The sequence below is a fragment of the Antechinus flavipes genome, chromosome 5, assembly GCF_016432865.1.
Source record: "Antechinus flavipes isolate AdamAnt ecotype Samford, QLD, Australia chromosome 5, AdamAnt_v2, whole genome shotgun sequence".
Lineage (NCBI taxonomy): Eukaryota > Metazoa > Chordata > Mammalia > Dasyuromorphia > Dasyuridae > Antechinus > Antechinus flavipes.
This window is the reverse complement of record NC_067402.1, coordinates 36958686-36982285: the sequence shown is the minus strand read 5'-3', so window position 1 is coordinate 36982285 and position 23600 is coordinate 36958686. Positions and strand designations below refer to the sequence as shown.

At 40.8% G+C, this 23600-nt stretch overlaps 1 protein-coding gene across 2 annotated transcripts in view; it reads left to right on the top strand.

Annotated features, from left to right (window-relative positions):
- Positions 1-3287: 3287 nt before the first annotated feature.
- The window catches only part of PIK3R4 (phosphoinositide-3-kinase regulatory subunit 4), a 66093-nt gene continuing 45780 nt past the window's right edge, over positions 3288-23600 (top strand). For both annotated transcript variants that reach the window (XM_051962716.1, XM_051962714.1), the window contains exons 1-7: positions 3288-3433; positions 4062-4186; positions 6497-7271; positions 9694-9827; positions 10828-11410; positions 13530-13664; positions 17564-17785. In XM_051962716.1, coding sequence (XP_051818676.1) covers positions 6536-7271; positions 9694-9827; positions 10828-11410; positions 13530-13664; positions 17564-17785 — 1810 coding nt within the window. In that variant the 5' untranslated portion in view covers positions 3288-3433; positions 4062-4186; positions 6497-6535. The remainder of the gene's footprint in view (positions 3434-4061; positions 4187-6496; positions 7272-9693; positions 9828-10827; positions 11411-13529; positions 13665-17563; positions 17786-23600) is intronic.

Here is a 23600-nt window from a genome sequence, read left to right as displayed (position 1 = left end):
TTTCTTCACATGACCCAACCCTCACGTTTGGTGCCTACAATCTCCTCATTTGGTGCTAAACCCCAAACGCGTCATTTGGAATCAGCAATTGCTCTTCTAAGCCACGTGTGAGGCTGGACATTCTGATCAGGACTACAGAGATAAGGAATTAAAAGCTCTAAAGTGTGGTGTCTGGTTTGGAAGTCAGGACAGCTGGTAGGAAAATATGCTTACTTTCTCTAAAAGTTTTGTGAGAATGATTTATTTACATGAATATCAAGGCTATTCTTATAAAAATATGAGAACAGGTATGCTTCTATAATGATTCACTACAGCATATTTACATCTTTATGACCGACCGTATAACTGAATGAAAAGTATATTGGACAAGATTCTGTTCTATGTGGATGGGAAAAATAAAAAAACTCATGTGATTTGGTAGAGCACAACTCAGCCTGAGAAAAAGCTCTCTTCCAAAAAGGAGTTTTTCAGGCATGTTAAGCCTATACAAATGCACCACTAGGAATAACTCTACCTAATGAGTCTTTCATTATTGACTGTGGATAAGCTATTAAAAAGCAATAAATATGTTTGTCAAAGGTGTTTGCTACTGTCACAGGAGGTCATTAAATGAAAGGGTTCTTAAAGATGATGAGGTCCTCTAGAAATTTGTTCATAGATACTAATGATGAGAATATATCACCATATTATATATTTATATAATATATTATATATTACTATAATATATACTATATTAAGCCCCAGTACTCAGTGAGGTTGTGTTTATTCAAAGATCAGTTTTACAATCCAGTGTGAAAACTAAGTGGTTAAAAATGACTACTGTTTAATCAATCAATCAACAAGTATTATTAACCATCTAATATGCACCAGGCACTGGCACTGCGTTAGATGCTAGGGAATACAAGTACAAGGAATTGAAACAATTCTGACTTGCAAGAAGCTCACACCCTAATGAGGAAAACAACCACAAAATACTGCACTGGCATTGGAAGGGAATGGGAAACGCTTCATGTAGAAGGTGGTGAATGAGCTGTCTTTTTTTGAAGTTTATCTTTTATTTGTTGGAATCTTTAAAACTAAACACAAAGTAGAAAAAGAAAGAGAAGTTATATCCAAAGGGGCTAGAAAGAGGGGTTGGGACTAGGGTGTGAGGGGCTTTAAAACCTAAACAAAGTGGTGGATATTTGATCCTCAAGGCACTAGGAGGGAGCCTTAGGAGATTAGTGAGTAGGGAAGCAACATGATCAGATTTCTACTTAAGCAAAAAACAAAACAAAACAAAACACTTTGGCAGCAATATGGAAGATAGATCAGAATGATGATAGATCTGAGAGAACCTGAGTGCTAAGAGATAAGAGTTCTTTTATTTTTTTTCCTAGAGACCTAGACCCAAGATATACTCTTTATGATATCCCAAGAAAAGAATATGACTGGGAACATGAACCAGGATCCTGTAAAATCCATAGCTGGAGCTCTGGGCCATGTGTTATCCCCTCAAAATGTGAAAAAGTCCTAAAAAAAAAAAAAAAAAAAGGATTCCACCACATTGAACTCAATTTTGTATTGGATAGGACAAGAAGACATCAATGAGTAGTGAACCTTCATTCATGTATCATTAGTGGTTTGCATATTATCAATAAACCCTGTAGAACTAGATTTAAGGAGTATACAATTTTTTTTTTTTATCACTGAGATCTAGAACTAGACTAATTTAGTATGTTTAACTAATATTCTATGAATAAGCAGATATCTGGTGTGGTGAAAAGAACTTTTTATCTTAAGTCAGAAGGTTTGTAGGATATAGAAGAGTGTTGAACTTGGAATGATAACACCTTAGTTTGAATCTGACCCTGCCATTTGTTACCTCTTTGGGGGCCTCGGTTTCCTGAGATGTAAGTATCTCAAACCCATCTGGACCTCAGTTTCCTGAGATGTAAGCATCATACACTCATTATTTTCCCCTTTAAACCCACCCTTTTCAGAAATTCTCTATTTTTTGCCAGTGGCACAACCAAACTTTCAAGACAAGTCAACAAGCATTTATTAAGTGCCTTCTATGTGCCAGGCACTCTTTTAAGCGTTGGGGATTTTAAAAAAGGCAAAAAAAATAAAATAAAATAAAATAAAAAATAAAAAAAAAATCAGTCCCTGGTCTTAAGATAATGGGAACAGAACATATAAACAACTATATACAAGATAAACTAAATGCACAAACAAGCTAGATTACAGCACAAACTGAAGATAATTTCAGAGAGAATGAGATTAAGAAGATTAAGAAGAGCTGGGAAAGATGGGACTTTAATTAAGACCTGAAAGAATTCTGGAAAGTCAAGTCACCCAAGTTCTAAATTTGGGGGGAACATCCTCTTTTCCAGACTCTCATTTATCCTCTTCTTCCTCCAATCCAATTGGCTGCTAAATCCTCCTTTTCCCACATCTTTCATCAGCTCACTCATCCCCTTCTACATCTCTCTCTTTTTCTCCATTCAGACACCTACTACTGTCGTTAAGGCTTAAGAATTCAGATCCGGTCTCCAACAATTCCCAACTAGTGACCATCTAGGTAAATCACTATCTACCACTATCTGCCTCAGTTTCGTCATCTATAAAATGGGGATAATAACATATCTCACAGGGTTAAAGTGAGGACCAAATGAGATATTTGTCAAGAGCTTTGACTTCCTTCTCCCAGCCATCCTTACACTCAGCTGCCAAAGTGATTTTTCAAATTAAAGTGCAGATTTGATCACATTTCCCCCTTTCCCCCTCAATAAATACCATTACCTCCCTATTACCTCAAGAAGCAAATTTAAATTGTTCTGTTTGGCATCTGAAGCTTCCTCCCACCCTGACCCTAATCTTTTTCTTTTCAGCTTTTTACATGACCCTATGACCCAAGCCCGGCTTGGTCCATGTGCCCGCTGCCTGGGCAGCCTGCCTCTCAGAATGCCCCGCTGCCTCTGAGAACGGCGTTCTAAGATCTTCCGGGCATTCCCCATCCCCCATAATTCCCCTAGGTGATAGCGCCCTTATCTTTCAGAAATCTACCTTTTATGTAAATGTGGTCTCAACAGGTTGGAATGTAAGCTCCCGAAGGGCAGGGATTGTTTCCCCGCAGTCTCAGAGAGACGGGCTCGGGAAAAAGTTCATAAATGTCTCGGGCGTGATGGACGGTCCAGAAGTTTTCCCGAGCTCAGCGTCTTCCGCCTTCTTCGTCGCTTAGCAACTGAGGCGCCCCAGGGCTCTTCCTCCTTTTCCCCCTCCTTACGTCACTTCCGCAGCGTCCCGGAAGTGAGAACCAGCCGGTCGGTTTCCCCGGGAGCTGCGGGTCCTGGCGCAGCCGCTGGGGAGCCGGGAGTGGGAGGTACCTGGGTGTCCGTGGGCCGGACCCCGCGAGCGTCCGTCCTTCCGTCCCGCCGCCGTACGCAGCGAGGTGGGCTTGTCGAGGCCGGTCCGGGGGCAAGATGGGGCGGGTGGGCTGGGCCGGGCCCGGGTCAGTGGTGTCTCCCACCCAACTCCCCCCTCCGGGCCGTTCCGCCGGGGCCGAAAGAGTCTCCCCACTCTAGCTAACCCCTCCTCCAGATGTCTTCTCATGGGCTGGTCCTACCCCCCCACTCTCCGGGAAGAGTTCTTGGTCCTCTCCCCCTCCCCCAAGCTGAGCTTTCCCGGCTCTCTCTGACACTCTCTCCCTCCCATCTCACCGACTGCTTCCTCATTCCCTCCCCGCCCCCAGGACTGATTCTCCCTGACCTCCCAGTGCTACGTCTTTGCCTCCCCTTCAACTAAACTGCTTGCTCCCCCCATTCCTCCTCCCTACCCCCCCTTTGGGGCTTGTTCTTGCCCTTCCCCTCCACTCGGGCTGGAGGGTGCTCTGCTCCTTAGTCCACTGCCCTCTAAACTGAGGAGCTTATCTCGTTTGTTTTCTTTGCTTTTTTTTTTTTTTTTTAAAGGGGGAGGGGGGAAGGCACGTAAATCATGGCAGTTTGCCAGCAGATGTTGATTTTGTGAATTCTTATTCTTCTTATTTTATTTATTTATTTATTTTGCTTTAATTTGAATAGCTTTGGCCAAGATTCTCCTCTTGTCCTTGTCTTCCCAGTGTGGAATGGAAACCTCATGACCTTTTATGATTTGCCAAGCACTTTACAGAGCTTATCTCATTTGATCCTCACAAGCACTCGGTGAGGTAGGTATTGCAGGTACTATTTATCCCCAGTTTATGGTAGTAGGAAATGAGACTTAGGTTGGGCTGGTCACCTAGCTTTTACTGTGCTTTCTGTGCCTGAGGCACTGTGCTAAGTAGGCGGGCCCCTGCTCTCCTGAAGCCCACAGTCAGGTGGAAGAGATCCCATGCCCGGTAGCGATGGACAAACTACTGGACAAATAGGGAATGATCAATCCATGGAGGCCAGGAACTAAAATCTAAGGGGGCTGAGAGGGACGGCTTCTTATAGAAGGCAGGATTTTAGCTGGGGCTTGAAGGACACCAGGGAATTCAGATGGCCCAGATGAGGAAGGACAGCCCCTGGAAAATGGTCTATCCACTATCCACAAGGAGAGAGCCTTGTATGAAAACAGTACAGCAACCAGTGTCTTTGGATTGGCAATGGGAAATGGGGTGGAAGAACAGTGAGAAACCCAAGAATGGTCAAGTTATTAAGGGCCTTGAATTGCAAAGGGAGAATTTACTCCAGGCTCTATGCTAAGTGGTAGAGAAGTAAAAAATGGCAGAAGACAATCCTTGTTCTCAAGGAGCTCATCACCTGATGGGAACAAGTATATACAAACAAGGCAGATAAAGGACAAATTGGAGACAATCCTGGAAGTGATGGGGAGCTTCTGGAATTGAGGGAATGGTGCTATTGGGTGGGTTGAGCATGGCCAAATCTGTACTTTAGGAATAGAAATTTGACAGTTGAGTGGAATTGGGAGTGATCTGTGGTAGAAACCAATCAGCAGATTCTTGCCTATGTGAAGTGATGGGGGCCTATATCAGGAGGTGTCAGTGTCAGAGGAGAGGTGAAATCACTGGAACCCTGCCACAAATTAGATGGAGGCAAAGAATCAGGGAGGACATCCACATTGTGAGCCTGGGGACTGGGAGGATAATGGTGCCCTTGACAGGAATAGGGAAGTTTGGAAAATGGGGAAGGATAATAATGAGTTCACTTCTGAACACCTTATATCTGAAGTTCTAAAGTCTAGTTTTTGCTCATGCCACTTCTGAAATCAAATCCAGCAATTTTCTGAGCATCAGGCTTTGCAGTTAGATCTAAGAATTACAGATTTAGTGCTTAAAAAAAAAAAAAAAAAAAGAGAACTTAAGACGTCTGGTGCAAGCCCTTCATTTGTATTGGTGAAGAAACTGATAGTTGAAGTGATTTTTTCCATGGTCAGATAAGCATTGAGTGGATTAAACCTGGTTCTTTTGACTCCCAAGTTCAGCATTCTTGCTGTAGGGAGCAAGGAAACTACCCTTTTTTTTGTCCTGCCTTTGTGGCAGGTCAGCTGACTACTTGTATGAAATGAGAAAGAGGGATTAGAATTGTAACTTTTTCTTTAGGGTATGGTTTTTTCCTCCTCAGTTAATTCAGTCTAATCTTTTTAAAATAGTAGTTTATTTTTCCAAATACATACAAAGATAGTTTTGAACTTTACCTTCACAAAACTTTGTGTTCCAAATTTTTCTCTCTCTCCCCTTCCCTTCCCCAAACAGCAAGCAATCTGATAAAGGTTAAATATGTGTAGTTCTTATAATATGTTTCCATATATGTCATGCCAAGCAAAAAAAAAAAAAAATAAATCAGAACAAAAGGGGGAAAAAACACAAGAAAGGAAAAAAACCAACCCATCACCACCCACAACAAAAAGTGAAAATACTATGCCATATTCAGTCTTTGTAGTTCTGTCTCTGGATGCCGATGACACTTCCCATCCCAAGTCTTTTGGAATTGCCTTGAGTCACCTCATTGTTGAGAAGAGCCAAATCCAGGGTGAGGTTCTTTTATGCTCAGCCATGTCGCTGGACTTATGAAAGGTGTTTAAGTATTTTTTGAATTGAGTTTTTTAAAATTAAGAAATGTAAATTCTTAACATTTTCAGCTTAGTGCTTAAGTGGCACATTTCACTTTATTTTCCCAGATGGTTAGATCTTATAGACCATTTTCAAATAAGAGCAGCTTCAAAGGGAGAATAACTTGAAGTTCTACCAGTTTCAGTGAAAGTATTTAGTACATATATCTTTTTTTTATTATTATAACTTTTTATTGACAGAACATATATCTGGGTAATTTTTTACATTATCCTTTGCACTCACTTCTATTCTGACTTTTCCCTCCTTCCACCCCCTCCCCTAGATGGAGAGCAGTCTTATTACATGTTAAATATGTTATAGTATATCCTAGATACAATATAGTACATATATCTTTTAAGAAAGAGAGGGTAAAGGAATATGATTGCCTCCTGTAACATCTTTTTCATCTAACTTTTTTTGTAGGTATCATATCTTGACGATATTGAAGGAGATTCTGTCATTATGGGAAACCAGCTGGCTGGCATTGCTCCCTCCCAGATCCTTTCTGTGGACAGCTATTTTTCAGACATCCATGATTTTGAATATGACAAAAGCCTTGGGAGTACTCGGTTTTTTAAAGTTGCTCGAGCCAAGCACAGAGAAGGCTTGGTGGTGGTGAAGGTCTTTGCAATTCAGGATCCAACATTACCTTTAACTAGCTATAAACAGGAATTGGAAGAACTGAAAATAAGGCTTAATTCAGCCCAGAACTGTTTGCCATTTCAGAGGGCCACAGAAAAAACATCTGAAAAGGCAGCTCTTCTCTTCAGGCAATACGTCCGAGACAACCTGTATGATCGAATCAGTACCCGTCCATTCTTAAATAATATTGAAAAGCGGTGGATTGCTTTCCAAATCTTGACTGCTGTGGACCAAGCTCACAAATCAGGGGTCCGTCATGGGGACATTAAAACTGAAAATGTCATGGTCACCAGTTGGAATTGGGTTCTTTTAACAGACTTTGCCAGTTTTAAGCCTACTTATCTTCCGGAAGACAACCCTGCCGATTTCAACTATTTCTTTGACACATCACGGAGGAGAACTTGCTATATAGCTCCTGAGCGCTTTGTTGATGGCGGCATGTTTGCCACAGAGTTAGAGTGCATGAAAGATCCTTCAACCCCCTTAGTAGATTTGACAAACAGCAACCAGAGGACGAGGGGGGAACTGAAGCGTGCAATGGACATCTTTTCGGCAGGTATATTTGAAGTACTGAAATAGACTTAAGTGAAGGATACTTTCTCCCTCCCCCCAATTATAATGATGACTTGCATTGCTTTAGTTGGTTACATCTAGGGAAATTAATTTATTGGCTTGACAATATTTTCCAATAGATGCCACTAATATTAATCGATCGCCTACATTTCTGTAGGCTTTCTGTGTACTTTATAAGGTTGCCGATAACTTTACTTGACTTATTTAATTGATCCTAACAACAACCCTGGAAAGTTTTATTGTCCTCATTTTGTAAGTGAGGGCACTGAGACAAAGAGAAATTAAATGACTTTCCAGAGATCACACAAATGAGGTAGGACCTAAACTCCAAATCCAGTTTATCCACTTATGCAAGGTCACTTTTATTTTTATCAAAAGCCCACTGTGTTCCAGACACACTATAAATGGAATATTAGTTTTTTAAAGACAAAAATGCCTATATTTGTGAGTTTTATTATGATTTCTTTTAAGTTTTTCCCTGAGTTTACATATTATATATGAGTTTAATCTATTTGAATTCTTTGCTCTAAAAAAGTTGAAGATAATTTTTTTAAAGTTAGGAAGTTTGTGATTAAACATATCAGTACATTTAGGTATCCCATGAATATATTTGTAGAGCTTATGCCCACAATTATTTTTTGGAGTTGCATATAGAATGACTTAAATATTATTCTGGATCCTTTTTATGCTTGATCCAACTCATTCATCTGTCTCTGATAGTGATACCACAGGATATTTGGGAAGGTTATATACTATCATATTAACTTCATAAGTGTGCCAGTCTTAACATTGTAGTTTTTCTTAATTTCCTGTAGATTTCTGACCAATGTATTTATATTAGCTCTTCTTGAACCTGTGTGTGTGTGTGTGTGTGTGTGTGTGTGTGTGTGTGTGTATAGTTCTGATTCTGTCATTTTTCTCACCTCTTGAGGAAGAGTTAGAGGCATAATGATTTCTACTTGTCGAATAATACCTTTCAAAATTCTTTCCAAAAATTAATCTTTTTTTTCCATTATTTTGTAGACTTCCTTTTGTATTCATTATTTTATAGTCACTTTCTTTCCTAGTTTTCCATTTCCTTTCCTGATGAGTGGGCTCAAATTGTTCAGTCACATAGCATTTCTTCCATCTTCCTGAAAAAGATATTCTTGCCTCTTTTCCTTCCTCAGTAATTCAGATTTTTTGGATATGGCCTCCCTGAATACTTCAGCCTTCTGGAAATTGGGTGCCATTTTTCTAGGTTATTTATTTATTTATTTTTTATTTTTAAAAAATTTATTATTATTATTATTAATTTTATTTATTTTTTAGCCATTTAAATGGCTCCTATTTGCTGATTTGAGGAAGGAATTTGTATCCTTTTGGCTCTCATCCAATATACCTATGTCCCAAACTTTGTGAATGTCTGACAATGCTGAAACCGTGTAGATACCACTGATAGATTGCATGAAATAAATGTAAATTCTTTCCCCAGACTTATCCCTTTGTGCACAAAATTCCCCAATAAACCAGTCCTTCAAAATTGTCAGGTAGATAGGAACAAAACACTTGTGGGCTTCCATTTGAAGGACAGAAGTCATCGTATGGGGTCATTCTTCCCCTTTTTTCAGCCTCTACTGCTAGTTAGAAATAAAGTATTTTCTTTTTTTTAAGGCCATCTTTGAGCCTGTTAGGGTATTGTGATTCAGGAAAACTTCCTTACCTGCTTGGGAATATAGGTCACTTTTCAATTCTTGGGTTGTTAAGTCTTGTACAGGTTTGAGGAAGTAGCATGTGCTGCCTTGTCAGCTGTTCTTTCTTGATAGACAAATCCCATGTTGCTGAAGTTTCATATTTCTTGTAACAAAGCTCGATTAACAACATAATGATAAAAAACACTTTTCCTGGACTTCTGTCTTCTTCCTTGTAATGGGAGAAAGGATTATTGAGACTATACATTTGAGGTCGTTGGTTGAGTATTGTAAGAAACCTTAAATCATCTTATCTACTCCCATATTTTATATATGAACAAACTGCCTAGTTCATTGAATTAGTATTTACACAAAGACTACCAGAACTGGCTTCTGAACTCAGGTTTTCTGGCTTGATTAGTATCATACATTCTGGTATTACATATGGTTCTTGGGCAGTCACAGAACCTCTTAGAGCCTCAGTTTATTCATCTGTAAAATGGAGACAGTAATACCTATGATATTTATTTATGTCTTCTTGTGACCCTGAAGTAGAAGAATGGATATAAGATGCCATCTCTATGAGCCTCAGCTCTTATTAGTAATAGATTTCACTTACTTTGTATTTGAGTTTTAGAAACTTCTTGAAATGTTTAGTCTGTGTGGATAAAAGGTGTTAGGTTTAATTTCTGTTGTTTCTCCTTTGCTGTAGAAGTTACATCTTGTATTTTTCAGGTTGTGTGATAGCTGAGCTATTTACCGAAGGGGTCCCACTATTTGACTTGTCCCAGCTTTTGGCATATAGAAATGGGCATTTTTTTCCTGACCAAGTGTTAAACAAAATTGAAGATCGCAGCATCAGAGAATTGGTAAGTGTGACTAGCTGGAAATTGGGAAAGTCTGTGATAAGTATGTTGTGGAAAGAAATCTTAAAATCCCTGTTAGAGTAATAGCCCGTTAATTTGGTCATCAGCCCCCTCGGAATTGGGCAAAAAAGGCTCTGAGCCCATTGAAGGCATTCACTCTGAGAACTGTATAGAAGCCTCCCTTTTAGGCCCAGAGCCTCTTTGACCCATTTCTCCCGTGATACTCTGGGTTTATCTGGTTTGCCTTGGGTTCTTTCCTGAGATGCAATCCATGAAGAAAAGGAGAGGAGAAAGCTAGGAAGTGAGGCAGGTGACACACAGATGCAGCCCTTGCTTGCTTAGTCTTAAAAACTAGTGGAGAGAGAATTCTGGGAAGGCGGTAGAGTAGGTGGGTAAATTTCAAGCTCCAGATTTCCCCCACAAATAGAACAAACACATTTGTCTCAGGGTGAACATAGACTGATGAAACATCAAGAAGACTGGGGCGGGCAGAACAAGGTTCTCCTGGTACAACCCAAGGAGATCTGAAGAAAGGCCTCAGGCAGGGATACACCTCTGGGCCCACTCCATAGAAACACCGTGTGGGGAGTCTGGAGCTGGCTGCTTTTGGCTGGAGCCTCGGCAGGAACCACAGAAACTTTCACCTTCCAGACAGCACATGAGGAGTTGGGATCTGAGTTGGGGAAGATTTGAGGAACCCTAGACTGATTAGAGCCCATGCCCAGCTGTGCTGCTGAGATGTAGCCTTGGCTAAGAAGGAACCAGCACCCTGACTCAAGGCCGCTCTGGTATCACTCGCTTTGTTATGTGATTCTGTGGTGGGCTCCAGGCCTGTTGACATGGCAGGGGACATTTGTTTAGATTTCCCTCAACTGATGCGTTGTCATGAGGATACTAGGTTATGAATTTCCATCATAAAATTATTTTTTTTTTATCTTAGTTTTTCTAAAGTTTTTAACCTCCTGTCTCTATTCTGATTCATTCATGCTCATGTTTGGTGCAGGTGACCCAAATGATCCACTGTGAGCCAGATAAACGTTTAGAAGCGGAAGATTACTTAAAGCAACAGCGTGGCAACGCCTTCCCTGAGATATTTTACACGTTCCTCCAGCCTTACATGGCTCAGTTTGCCAAGGAGACGTTCCTCTCTGCCGATGAGCGTATTCTGGTCATAAGGAAGGATCTGGATAACATTGTCCACAATCTCTGTGGTCATGATCGAACAGAAAAAGCTGAGGGGGAGACGAAGGAGAACGGACTGGTGATCCTGGTGTCTGTCATAACCTCCTGTCTCCAGACCCTCCAGTCCTGTGACTCTAAGCTGGCTGCCCTGGAGCTCATCCTGCACTTGGCCCCCCGGCTGAGTGTGGAAATCCTTCTGGACCGCATCACGCCCTACCTCCTGCATTTCAGCAATGACTCTGTGCCCAGGGTGAGGGCAGAAGCCGTGAGGACCCTCACCAAGCTTCTGGCTCTCGTCAGAGACGTGCCCCGCAATGATGTCAACATCTATCCAGAATATATTTTGCCAGGGATAGCGCATTTGGCTCAAGATGAGGCAACTATTGTCAGACTTGCTTATGCTGGTAAGTGCTTGTCCTCCAATTCATGATTTTGTAAGTTACTTTCTGGGAGCCCTTCAGTTTTAGTGGGAATTTAATTTTTGACATTTATCACTAAGGTCATGTGACTAATGACCGGTATGTCTGCATACTCGTTAACATTTTTCAGAAATGCCTGGTGATGTTGCACAGAACAGATTCTTGCAATTTCTAAGGATTGCAAATGAAAATCTGACCACTGGGTTTGCTTGACTTGGAATGAGAATTAGTGGCTCCTCTGTCCAGCAGCATTTTATGTTGCTGTGTTGCCGTGGTGGAGAGGTGACCCAGAGTTCCCCAAGGCTTTTCCCATGGAGGGCCTGGATGGGGAGAAGCCTAGCGGAGTCTGGAGGAGGGCGTTAACAGGGGCGGCTGCACAGTCAGTATAGTGATAGAGGGCCTGGGATGTGTCTTTGAGGAAGTCACATATCTCTAGAGTTTGGAAGAAAGAGAATCCTAAAATCAGGCTCACAGGAAAACGTTCATTTCAGCATGGAGGATTTCTTAGCAATACAGAACAATCACACATACCCGTATGATAAGGTGGTGGACAAAAGAGAGTGTTTGTCATTGTTTGAAAGGAATTTGCTAATATGAATAGGGTTGTTACCCACTGTTGCTGCTGTCTGAGACTTTTGGGGCACCTCCCCCCACCAAGAAGGGCTTTTTAAGGTGTTTTCCTGACAGATGAGTTGACCTCCTATAACTGCTGCTAAGTAAATGGCAGTGCTCCCTTCTGTGTATGAGATCCACCAGATGCTGTAGTTAGGGGTAGGGGTAGATAGCTTTAGGACCTAAATAGGAACCCACAGAAATACCAACTGGTCTTTTTCAGTTACATATTCCTATAATATAGTAGAAGTAGATAAAAAAATCAATTGATCAACTTAACAAACATAAGTGGGTAAACCAAATAATACCAAACCAAACAAAGACAGGTTCCCCCAAGGTCAATGTCAAAGACATCTTGCCACAATTAGGAGACCAAAGAAACAGAACCAGTGTGATTATTCCAATGTGTGCACGGGGACCAGCATCACTGACCACATGGTACTGGCATGGCACCTCTAAAGACCCGCTGACTAAGGGGCAGCTTTGAAGATACAGAAGCAGTCTTTCCAAAAGTGTTTCACATGTTTGTCCTGTTAGTGATGCTTCCTCCTATTATGTAGCACTGTACAGTAATCAATATTCATTACAACTCTTAGCTTTTAGCCAAAAAAAAAAATGTCATCCACTACCTACTGTTAATTAAATAATTTAGGTAATATAATTTTTAATAATTTAATGACTTACTAATCAGGATGCTGTTCATCATTTAAGCTCATGTAAAGAAGGTCCTTGGACAAGAAAAAATATTACTTTTACCTAACACAATTGATTAATTTTGAGAAAATATGAGTTTGGGTAAAAAACTATGGCAAGAGGCATTTATTGCTAGAACAGTGGTATCATATGGAAGAGATTTGCCCTGGTGCTTAGGTACAGATGATCCAGAACTATGTGTGCTGGAGTACTGGCTGGTACACTAACAGACCTATGGGACTGAGAACCCAGATGACCTCTGCTGTTTCCTCTGCATGAAACGAGGGCAAGTAAGGATCAAAGAATGCCCAGATGGCCAACAGGAGAGATTAGCAGTGGGACTAACCCTTTCCTGCCCGATTCTCTTCTTAGTTAAGTTTTAACCAGAGATGGTTGTGCTCCTTGGAGAGCTTGTGAAGAAATATAACAAGCCCTGGAACTGCCCTTGTCAGAGGAACTGGATGGTGGCCATTAAGAAGAGCAGAGAGCTGACTTTAGGGAGGCACTCAATATGATGCGTCAATGCAAATTATATCAGTGACATTGTTTTGTGGCAGCTTTTGGGGGCATGTATGTGTAGCAGTTGAGTTAGGGAGTATTGCATTCTAAAGTTCATGGTTTTGAAAATAACTAAACTTTATTATAGCTTGGTGGTAGGAAATTTGACTGACTCATAACTTAGTTATAAAATTTATGATCTTTTGGAGGGGGATGGGGTAATGCAGAATGAAAAACATTCAGGTATAAGATTACATTAATAAGGATTATTGTTTTCTCATTGTTTTTCTTCATCATATAGAAAACATAGCATTACTGGCAGAAACAGCTCTGAGATTCCTGGAGTTGGTGCAACTGAAAAATCTCAATATGGAAAATGACCCAAACAGTGAAGAATTAGATGAAGTCGCACATCCCAGTGAGAATTATGACACAGGTATCGTGGCTTTCACTTTATCCTTACCTTTCCACTGGGAGTGGGTCAGAGATAGAAGCCCCTGTGGGTTCTGAACCCACCAGCTCGGGCCTGGCTTACAAGGGCAAAGTCAGACACAAAGTTGGGACATGAACACGCTCCCTTCTCAGTCCTGGGACCAATTAGACTGTGACCACGCTTTGATCATGCTCCGTTATCCCACATTTCAGATCCTAGTTTTTATATATTGTCATTCTCACACATGCACTACACACACACACACACACACACACATTCTCCCTCTCTCTTTCTGTCTCTTTCTCTCTCTCTCTTCCCTCTACCTCCCCCTCCCCCCCCCCCCCCTTTCCCTCTCTGTCAATATTGTAATTGCACCAGCATTTCTGTCATTCTTAAACCTGCACGGGTTAGCAGGAACTGAGAAATCCTGACTTTAGTCCCTTTACCCCGGTGTCCTGTGATGGTCTCGAATTACAAGTAATGCAGCCTTCCTCCTCTGGGGCTTCCTTTTCTGTCACCCCAGTTGGACTTGCTGCAGTTCAGGACCTGCTTTTTCTCTCAGTGCCCACATCCCAGCGCTTAGTATCCCACATGGAATGAATGAAAGAAAGGATTTAGAACCACTCCAAGAGTGTAGACTTGTCGAGCTCTGTGCTTGGGAGACCTTTAGAAATCACCTGCTCTGAGCCCCCATTGTATAGGTAAAGCAACTGAATCCCAAGCGGGTGAAGTGTGAACTCAAAGCTTTATGACTAAGTAGAGCCTCCAGTGACTGGAAGTAGCTCTTGTGAGTCTAGACCCAGTGATCTCTGAATGAGCCTGGGCTGGATGAAGGATAGAATGTACAATTGTATAGGGCTTCTTTATAACACAATGTGGAAATTACTAATATTTGGGGAATGAATAAAAGGCTTTAGGTAGAAAACTGATTAATCAGCAAGTATGTATGAAGTGTTTATTTTGTGGCAAGCATTGTGCTGGGTACTGAGAGTTCAGAGAATGAGCAGTTTACTCTTCTGAGAGAGCTTACCTTCTATTGAGGGGGACATATACATGGAGAAGTCTATGTGGAATATATAGACTATATATAAATACCCACACACAGATTATTTGGGAGAGAAGGAGGAGTGGCAGCAGAGGATGGGATCAGGAAAGGCTTCATGTGTGTAGAAGGGAGGGTCGTGAAGGAAGAGGGATTTGTATGACACAGAGGTGAGAAAAGATGTTTTAGGCACGAGGGACAGAAAACATGGAGACAGACTCTGTGTGCTTGCGCATGTGCACAGGAGTGTGTGAGAGTAGGTCTCTGTGTGTGACTGTAGAAGTGTGGCAGACAAGATTGGCTGGAGCCAAGAGGTGAAGGGCTTTAGATGCGTTGATTCGAGAGGCCATGGGGATTCACTGGAATTGATTGGGAAGGGAGTAGCTTGATCAGATCTGCACTTCAGAAAAATCATCTTGGCTGCTCTGTGGAGGACAGATTGAATTGTGGGGGATTTGAAACAGACCAGTTAAAGGCAATAGTCAGGGAAAGAGGAATTGAGGGCCTGAACTGACATGAGAAGATCGATGGGATCAGATGTAGGAGATGTCTTGGAGGTAGGAATGGCAAGATCTGGCAGTTGTTATGATAGATGGAGAGGGTTTGAGAATTGGAGAGCTGAGGTTGATGCTGAAACTGCTTATCAGGGAGACTGTAACGAATTCAGAAGTGGGAAAGGTTTGGATAGAAAGGTGATGAGTTTGTTTTAAGCATGTTGCTTGGAGAGGTCTCTGGGACATCCAGTGTGAAATGTCAGTAGACAGGTAGTGATGCAGCTCTAGAGTTCAAGAGAAAAATTGGATGGATGTATAAATCTATGAACTATTTATATAAGGGTGATTATTAAGTCGATGAGAGCCAGTGAGGTCACGGAGAAAGAATGTAGAGAGAGAAGAGGATATAGGACAGAATTTTAGGGAATGCCCAGTGTTATAAGGCATGAATGGAGGCTAAGCTGGTCATGGAAAGGTCAGGAATCAAGAAAGATTAGAGGGACAAATCTGGAGAGCAGAGAGTATCTAGGAGAAGAGTGTGATTAATCATCAGTGTCAAATGTGGTTTACAGATCAAACTGCATCAGATTTGTAAAAGACCACTAGATTTGACAATGAAGAAATTCTTGATGAGTGATATGGTCAGAATCTTGGATGCAAAGAGTTGAGCTAGTGAAAGAGGAGGAAGTGGAGGCAAGCCTAGGGAGGTTTTTCTTGGAGTGACTGAAAATTGAAGAACCATATGGAATGATAGCTTGAGAAGACAGAATGATCTAGTGAAGATTTCTTAAGAATAGGGAAGACTTAGGCACATTTTAGGGCAGTTGGGGAGGAATTAGTAAGTAGAGAAAAGTTGAAGATTATAATAGCAAGATTTGGGGTGATTGAAGGTGCAATCTGCTGGAGAAGTTGGGAGAGAATGGGATTGATTGAACACATAGAAGGGTTTGCCTTGGCCGGGAGAAGGATCAGAGACTGAATGAAAGGGAGAAGGAGGAGGAGATGATGTCCAGGAATGGGAGAAGAGAATGGGCACCTTAAATGTCATTTGAATGACCAGAACCTTAGCTGAGAGAGAAAGAAGCAGAGAGGTATCTGGCTCATGAGGAGGAGAAAAAAGGTTGGTCATTTATACATTCATTCATTTACTCATTCATCCATCCACTTATTTATTTATCTGTCTATTTATCTACATATTTCTAAGCTTTTTATCTTCAAAACATATGCATGGATAATTTTTCAACATTTACCCTTGCAAAATCTTGTGTTTCAATTCCTCCCCTCCTCCCCTCCCCCTTTTCCCCCACTTCCTCCCTTAGATGGCAAGTAATCAAATATATGTTAAACATGGTAAAAAATAGATGTTAAATCCAATATATGTATACATATTTATACAATTATCTTGCTGCACAAGAAAAATCAAATCAAAAAGGAAAAAAATAAGACAAAATAAGATGCAAGCAGCCAGCCACAAAAAGGTGAAATTGCTATTGTTCCCACAGTTCCCGTAGTCCTTTCTCTGAGTGTGTAGATGGCTCTCTCCATCACAAGATCATTGGAACTGGCCTGAGTCATCAGTGAGAAGGTTTTGATCGGCATTTGTGAGGAATGAGATAGGGACCCCCCCCTTTGGAGGTTGGAGTGCATGGCGAGGCGAGTGGTGGGTGGTGGAATAATTTGATGTTTGAGATAAAAAAAAAAAACACACCCTAGTTCCAGTATGAGTTGATTCAAACAACACTGGGCCTGAACCCATGAAAGGCCAAGCAGGCCTAGCCACCAATCTAGTCTGCCTCCTGCAGGCAACCTTGCTCAGCTCCTCTGAGAGATTGTGGAATATCAGACCCTCTCCTCCTCAGACCGAAGGCATAAGAAAAAGGCAAGGACTCTATCCCTGTGGCTGCCTTAGTCTCTTCTGGGGTCTCTGTCGCTTTTGAAATGTTGTTTAAATCAACTCATACTGGAACTAGGGTGTATTGTTTGGTTGTTTTTTGTTTTTTTTTTTTTTTTTTTTTTTTTTGACCTCGAACATCAAATTATTCCCCAAATTAAGCCTTAATTTCCTGATTGAATTAACTTACAGAAATATCCCTACCTATATTTTCTTTGTTCCTTGCTTCTTGTACATGGATTTTTTTATCAGTTGAAAGGATAATGATTATATTTGCAATATTTGTTAATTGGGATATTTTTTCATGTGTCATATTTCTGCCAGCTCAGAGCATGGGATTCTGAGAAACAAAATCTAAGATTAGTTGGGGAGCCAGCTGCCAGCAGTGCTGTAGTTTAATTTATTCTTGTGAGGTAGAAGGAGGAAAGCTTTTTGTGATCCTACAAATACCGATTCCTTTTTAATCTCTTTGCAGAGCTCCAAGCATTACACGAAATGGTCCAGCAGAAAGTTGTTACCTTACTGAGCGACCCAGAAAATATCGTGAAGCAAACCCTAATGGAAAATGGAATCACACGCTTATGCGTGTTTTTTGGACGTCAGAAGGCCAATGATGTCTTATTGTCTCACATGATCACTTTCCTAAATGATAAAAATGATTGGCATCTCCGTGGAGCTTTTTTTGACAGCATTGTTGGTATGTTTTTGACTTTGCTTTTCTAATACATCTTTAAAATGTAATCTAATCTGCCATGTTACAGGATTACCATTTTAGAGCTAAAAGAGGCCTTGGAAGGCCTGGGCTGTCCTTTTGGAGATGAAGAAATTGAGACTGAGATCTTAACTTGCTTGCCCAAAGTGGCAGGGCCACGATTTCAGGCTGGATCAGAGTTCTGGCTCCCCTCTCATGGGGTAATGCTGATCAGGCATCTCCTACCTTTGTGTCTGTGTTCAGTTGTGGAATCAGAGGTCCGAGTGCTCCTGTGTACATTGTCAGAATTGGAAAGGGACCTAGGAGACTTTGAGAGCTTCCTTCTCTGGGGCCTTGGTTTCCTTTGCAATCCCGTACACTTTATTTTGTGTTTGAGAACTTGATTTTAAGAGGCCTCTTGCGGCTCTGCCAGAGGGGCCCAGGACACATGATGTACTCAGGACTCTTGAACTGTTCCCCCTAATGCTGGACAACTCAGGCTGGAGGGGGACACTTTGACTTGCCATTCTACTTTTGGGAACCCCTGATTATTAAGTCTCATTTTCTCTCCACTTCCCCCCGTTGTTTCCAGCTCTGCCTCTGGGGCGAGGCAGGACCAGTCCCTTTACTGTGTGATCTCCTGTTTTCCCCTGTGCTTACCTCGCTCCATCTTTAGCCATGTGACTTAGTAAGCTATAATTTTTCTTCCTCACTGTAGCCATGGCTTTGTTAAGTTCCAGGAAAACCATTTTTATTGTCAGTACTAAATAATAGCTCACAATGAAGTGATGAGTGGCCATCTCAGTCTTTGTCCGTAACGATTGAAAAGAACACAAGCCCCTTTTTTATCTGAGTGGTGAGGTCTGGATTAACCTGTGTCAGCATTCCAGAAGGGCAATTGTCAGATTTCTCTGCACACCCAGTTATTTGAGAAGTCAGGAAGTGCATTCTTTGTCCTTCTACCTCCCAGCTGTGGTTGTGTGTGATTATTTCTGCTAGATCAGTCTTCTTTGGCCTTGATTTCCCTCTGGGCTCCTTAGGAACATACATCTGTAGCCATTCCTTTTTTAAAATAATATTTTATTTTTTTCCAATTACATGTAAAAATAATTTTTAACATTTTAAAATTTTGATTTCTAGATTTTTTCCTTCCTTATCTTCCTACCCTTCTCCTTGAAAGAGTAAGCAAATTGATATAGATTATACTTATGCAACCATGCAAGACATTTCCATACTAATGTTGCGAAAGATAACATAGACAAATAAAACCCTACCAAAAAAATACTATGTTTTGATCTGCATTTGACTCCATCAGTTCTTTTTCTGGAGGTGAATAACATTTTTCATTATGAGTCCTTAGCTTGCAACTTGGAGCATTGTATTAAGAATAGCTAAGTCATTCATAGTTGATCATTGTACAGTATCGCAGTATAATTAGCTGATCTTATTGGGGAAGTTTCTATTTTACCTCATTACAGATAATGCTTGCTGATGGTTTTCAATAGATAATACTTATTTAAACAAAGACTCCATTTATTCCTATGCTCTCTAGTGTTTTTAATTAGTATGGATGTTGTATTTTGTCAGAAGCTTTTTCTGCATCTGTTGAGTTAGTAATTTGATTTCTTTTGGTTTTGTTATCGATGCGTATTATCAGTTATACTGAGAGTTAATACAGATAGGGGCTGAGAGGATACTAGATGCAGACTGTTGACGAACAGAGAGGAATCTGGTTATTAATGAGGAGGAAAAGAGGAGTGTGAATAATAAAAAATCATGGATTGTCCAGAACCTCATTCTAACCAGCAGTTTAATCTTCTTCCTATTAAAATTTTCAATAAAGATGCTGATGACTAGCAAAAATTCACTATCCAGAACTGATTTCTTTCTTTTTCCTCACCTGGTGAGGTGCTAGTAAGCAGGATGAAGTCATCTAGGCAGCCAAAGATTTACTGAGGGATTGTAAGGGACGAATGATTTAAAACTGGTTTTATGTGGGAAATACTTTGAAAGATCTGTGATTTCTTGCAGGGTTTTATTAGGTGGCCATGGTGAATTGCTTCATCCTGGAGTCATCATTCTCTGTTGCCAGCTTTTTTGTGATCAGCCATTCTTAAGTTAGCCAGAGATCCTCAGATGAAAGATGTGACTGATCCTTAGCTCAGGGTCTTTCCAACTTAATAGGACCTGTGTAACCCTTGGGCTTTCCTGGAATTTATAGCCTTTGAGAAGGCTTTGGTTTCCTCATTTGTAAATTATAACAACAAAAAGGCTCTGTGATTGTAATAACAAGGCTGACTTTGGGGAAGAGTTAAGAACCAATGGATGAAGCAAATGTATTTCCTTCTCATCTGCCAAGGCAAGGTTCTAAGAGTGTGGAATATTACATATGTCAAATGTAGCTTGTGTTGGTTTTAATGGAACAGGGTTTTTTCTCTTTTTTACCCTTCAATATTAAGGGACAATTACTGGATAGGAAGAGAGGAAATATGCAGAAATAGAGGTGAGAGAAATGCAGGATCCTTGTTTAAAATACCATGAATGCGATGGGTGGATGACCTTTAAGATGTTTTCTAGCTCTACATCTTTGGTGCTCTGAGAACCCAAGGTTACCTCTATACTATGAAAAAACATTGATGAAAAACTTTCTCAAACAATATTGATTTTGATAATCAAGATTAACGGATTTGGATTAAATGAGAGTTTATGTGTATTATGTATGTGTTGCTTTTATATGTGTGTGTGTATATATTTACATGTATGTGTGTGTATACACACACATGCACACACAGGTGGTATATGTGTACACATAGGGATTGCACTATGAATGCAATTTATATACATATATACACACACACCCTATACACACACACACACACACACACACACACACACACACACAAACCTGTGGATTGCTTGGAATTGGAGATTATAACTAGGTAGAAGGAAGTCTGGATTCTTTAGTTTCTTTCTGCCTTTGTCCTCAGGCCTCTCCCCTGCCCACCATGGTGTGCTCATGAACATGGGCTGGTCCTCTGCTTCTCTCCTGGGCCCCCTTGTCCATCTCCTGTTCATTGAAACAAGTGGATTGTGGAACTGCCAAATGACATTAGCCATTTGTATGAGGCTTCAGGGAATGCAGGAGCTGGGCAGGGGTTCACAAAGCACCCAAAATGGGATTTAGCCAGAGGTCCTCATGGGCCTCTAATTTTGGACCCTTGTGTGGCTTGCCTGCATTCACTTCTCTTCTCACACCAGGAGGTCCCTGCATTTCTGGAGCTCAGGATTGAAATATAGACTTGGACAATTGTAAAGGAAGGTCATCTAGCCTCAGGCCTTCTCAAGGAAAACGACGACCAGAAATGGGCCACACATTGGTCACACAGCTGGTTAGTGTTGCTTCCTGGACCAGAAAGAAATAATCTTGGTGGTCTTTTCCTTCAGGTGTCTGCTCTACCTTAACGAGTGGGAAACAATCTGGGGCTGTTATCCTTTAGTCAGATTAGGCAACTGGAGCAGCCCTTGGGGACCTAGCAGTTATTTTTCATTATTGAGGAAAGACACTCCCTCTTCCATAAGGCTCCTTCTCATTCAGGTTTGCAGACTTGGAACCATCTTTGAATTTTCCCTCATGTTCTCCTTGTACAGTTAGTGATCCAGATTTTGCAGTTCCTTAACCACAGTAGGTTCTTATCATTCCCTTCAGCTTATCCCATTTGCTCCACCTTCTTCCAGGATCCTTATTTTGATTATTTTATGGTAGTAACTTCCCATTTATGTCTGGTGTGTATGTTGATTTCATGGCTCTGTTTAACTGCACTTCAAATCAGATCATGTCCATTTTTTTGTGTTTCTCTGTATTATATTCATCATTTCCTGCAGTGCACTGATACAATACATACCACATTTAGCTTAGCCATTTTTAGGCAAAGGACATTTGCTTTATTTTCCTATTCTTTGCTACCTCCCAAAGTACTGCTAGAAATATTTTATTGTCTATGAGTATTATTGTAGTGGAATCTCTGTTCAAAGAATATGGACATTTTAATTGCTATTTGTATAATTTTAAATTGCTTTCCAAAATGGTGGTACTGATTCAAAGCTTCACCAGCATTGCCTTCTTGTGCTTGTCTTTGCAGCCCTGTTCCTCTCCCCCAACACTGACATTCCTATGTTTCATCATCTCTGCCATTTTTCTGAATGTGAGGTGAGATCTCAGGACTTGTTTTTCTCCTATTTTTAGTAATTTCTAACATATTTTCATGTGATTAAAGTTTGAATTCTTTTGAAAACAGTTTTTTTTCCTCTTGCCTGTTGGAAAATAATTTTCAGTTTTACATATTTATTTAGTTGTTTAGGTAACTTGGAAAGTATACTTTTGTCTGAGAAATTTGATGCAAAGGATATTCCTTTTCACTCCTTTCCATTAATAATTTCCTTTACCATGGAAGCATTAGTTTTGTTTGGTCAGAAGCTTTTCAATTTTATGTGGTCAAAATGATTGCTTTTGTCTTCTACAAATCTGTGTTTTGTTTGTTTAAGAATATATCTGCCCATAGCTACGAGAATTGTATGATCTCCTCTTTTCTCTTTGAATGTTTGTACTCCCCATTTTTAATGCTCCATTTTCCCCAGAAGACTTTGTGTTTGCTAGTCTGTGCTCATGTGTATTCCCTGATAGAATGTTAATCCTAGGGATAGGGACTCTCACTCCTGTGTCAGTGTCCTCAGCACCTAGGACAGTGCCTGGCATTTATTAGAGTTTAATATGTACTTGTTACGTGGAATTCTGTTAAGCCATTCTCACTTTTGTTGGATAGAAGGGAAATTGAAGAATTTGCCCAGGTTTACAGCATGAAACATTGTCCTCAGAGTAAAAATGAAGGAGTTAACATTTCTTGACTTCTTGCTGACTTTCTGCTCACTTTTCACCTTCTGGTTGGATCTGATTGGCCAGATGATTTGGAATTTGAGATTCATGAATAAGTTCATGCTGGAATCATACTGTGCACAGTGCACAGTACTTGGAAAGAAAATGGAAGCTCTTTTTGCATTTTCTCTTTTGAGGGGAAGAACAGACTTATGATCTCCTTGTGAGGAGACACTCCCCGTAAAGTAGTTGACCATGCTCTGGAGGTGACTATCTTATGAGTGTGGGTCTGAAAGGTGATCAGCAAGGGTCAAAGCCAGCTTCCTCTCCCCTCTCAGGACGCTTAATCTGCTCCTCCATCCATGTTGCCTGATATGCTTGTGGAAATGGGAAATTGGAGAGTTTTGTGTGCACAAAGGTTTGTGCAGTGCAATGGCTTAGGGGCTGTAACCCTCCTCTCCAGAGAAAGTGGATGTTCCCTTATTCTTCTCTTGTAGGATTCATTGACATTATTTTGTGATTTTATATTTCAGGGCACTGTTAATGGGCTTTGATTTACTCTCCCTTTTAGCTCAGTGCATAACATATGCATTTCAATTGTAAAAGAAAGTGCCAGTGTCCTAGATTTTAGATGGAATGAATACACAAGATGCTGGGAGGGAGGGGCAAGTGAGTGGGATGACAACTCAAAAGGTGCTGTAGTACAGGGATTACCAACCAGGCCTGGAGCCACAGAGAGCTGGGTTCAAATGTGACCTGACACTTTTTTGTATGATCCTGGGCAAGTCACTTTGCCTTTATTTACCTTTGTTGTCTCATTTGTAAAATGGCAAAGTAGTAACCTCTACCTCCTAAGGTTGTTGTGAGGATCAAATGAGATAATTATTATCTGTAAAGTATTTAGTGTGGTTAGAAGCACCATATAAATGCTGTATTAGCATTATTTCCTTG